The sequence below is a fragment of the Papilio polytes genome, unplaced genomic scaffold, assembly GCF_000836215.1.
Source record: "Papilio polytes unplaced genomic scaffold, Ppol_1.0 DF823901.1, whole genome shotgun sequence".
Classification (NCBI taxonomy): domain Eukaryota; kingdom Metazoa; phylum Arthropoda; class Insecta; order Lepidoptera; family Papilionidae; genus Papilio; species Papilio polytes.
The window spans coordinates 1016782-1019135 of NW_013525303.1; the positions used below are offsets into that span (position 1 = coordinate 1016782).

Here is a 2354-nt window from a genome sequence, read left to right on the forward strand (position 1 = left end):
TTTGCAAAATATCCCTTGAATAGAATATTTTATTTTTATTTATATATAGTATATTATGTATGTATGTATTTTATATAATTTTACACAAAAATGTCATATAAGTATGCTACACTCCACTACGACACTCTACATATGTAATATTGTAACAATGCACACGCGGACAAACCAATTATATGGTTTTTGCGGGGCCATATTTGTACATCCATGTATTTAATTTGTGTTTTCTGTAAAATTTTCAATTTCAATAAAAAAAAAACACAGTCCCCTAAATTTATTCAATGCCAAAATACCAATTACTAAAAAAGATAATTTTAAAACATCTCGTTCTTCATATTACAATAAACATAATATTATATTTCATCCTTAAAAGCCTGATTTTTTTAAAATCGAATTACAAAATGTATGTACCCTTTACTGTGTTTTTACTAAAGAGGAAATGTAGTAAAAAAATAAAAAATAATAATTATTTTCGTGATATGCTCCTTTTTGCTTTCTAACTTGAAGATTATCAGTCAAAGGTAACATGTAACCAGGCTAATCTTACTAACATTATAAATGCGAAAGTTTAGATGGATTTGACGTAGAAGGAGACGCACATAAAAAGGACATTTCTCCTTCACATGCGTCTCCTTCACTGTCAAATCCACTTTTCCTTCTCATCATTTCCTTTTGAGAAAAGGGTGGAAAGGGAAAGGGATTAAAATTAGGCCTCCGGTACCACACTCATCAGTACGCGGAATTGCTTCCACTTCACGTCTGTTTTTTGTGTTGTCGTGGTATTGGGGGCGAGCCGGTCTATTCGTGCGAAGATGTTAAAGCGGGCTCTACCACTGTTAAACTCAACTTCAAGATATTCTTCATTATAAAGTTTCTAATCAATAATTAACTATTACTTCAAGTTTGATCTCCATTTTTTTACTAAACTACAAACATATCTTCAGCATTAACTCTCGCAGCATGATATTTATAAATTTCATTTTGCTCATTCAAACCTTCCTTAGCTCTATAATAAGGAAACTCATTATAAGTTGGTAAATAATACAATCCTGGTCTATCAAATTTAGTCTCCAAACCTACATAATTTATCTCGGTACCATTATAGCATTTAGCGAATCTTGCATCTTGTATTGAATCGCATTTTATAGCTATAAATTTCTTAGGATTTTGTACAGCAAGCCACCAATATATCGCTGATCTGACATGACTGCAAATAACAAGACAGGGTATCGCTACTATATCACTCGGTTGATATTCCCCACCATTAACATAATAATCTACATGTCCTAGATTCTCTGCAATACCAAAACCATCAATATTAGTATGTAGTATATCAACTCTTTCAGCATCCGTCTTTCTTAACCTCAAATCTGGAGGTAATCCTCTAAAACAAGGACCAGCTGGATCTAAACCTGTTAATCTAGATGGTTTTCTACCAGTTGCGTTAAAATAATATTTAGCAGCATATCCCGCTATATGAGCTCCAATACTCATACCGACTATTTCTAGATTATCAGCTTTTAAACCTAGATTTTCTAGATTAACCAGTAATTCTCCAATCTTATCACCTATCACTTTTGACAGTCTTACTGATCTGGAATAGAATTAAATATAAATTTAAAAGATAAAACAAAATACATTAAAAACAAAACATTCTCAAAAAAAAACAGTACACTAAAAAGTAACGAAATAAAAAAACATACAGACGAATTGAGTACCTCCTTCTTTTGGGAAGTCGGTCAAAAATAAGATTAAAGAAGACAACAGAAGTAACCAAGAATTGTTTTCTAAAATTTTAATTCTTACTAATTTTATAAATGGTAAAGTATAGGATGGATGTTTGTTGATGTTTATAGCGTAAACTGCTGAACGGTTCTCGATTAAATTTGGCATAGATATAGAGGATATACGGAAAGAACACATAGGATACATACTTTCTTTTAAAATTCCACACGGACGTAGTCGCGGGCGAAAGTCAAGTAATGAGAAACAATGCGTTTCCGGAAAGGATAAAGACCACCACCACAATACAATAATGCATATCTTTGAAATAGATTGAATTGAGACAAATCGAGAACAAAGCAAAGGCATGCTATTGTATGCAATTAAGACTTCACAGTCATAGTATAAGTAAAAGGTATAAACTATTGAAGAAGCTAAGAGTGTCCCTATCACTATGATACATAGTATAGAACAAGACGCTTCCCGCTGTCTGTCCCTATGCATGCTTAGATTTTGAAAACAAAACGGATTTTAAAAGCAGATTTTTATTTATATAAAATAAGGTGGCAAACGAGCAAGCGGCCACCTGAATCCGCCAAAATGGCGAAGCGACCGCTGCCTATAGACATCCTCGA

General features: G+C 32.7%; 1 protein-coding gene across 2 annotated transcripts in view; it reads right to left on the minus strand.

The window, feature by feature from the left end:
- Positions 1-697: 697 nt before the first annotated feature.
- Positions 698-2354, minus strand: part of LOC106102835 (lipase member H-B-like) — a 10795-nt gene continuing 9138 nt past the window's right edge. For both annotated transcript variants that reach the window (XM_013282427.1, XM_013282428.1), the window contains exon 5: positions 698-1591. In XM_013282427.1, the coding sequence (XP_013137881.1) occupies positions 919-1591 (673 nt within the window). In that variant the 3' untranslated portion in view covers positions 698-918. The remainder of the gene's footprint in view (positions 1592-2354) is intronic.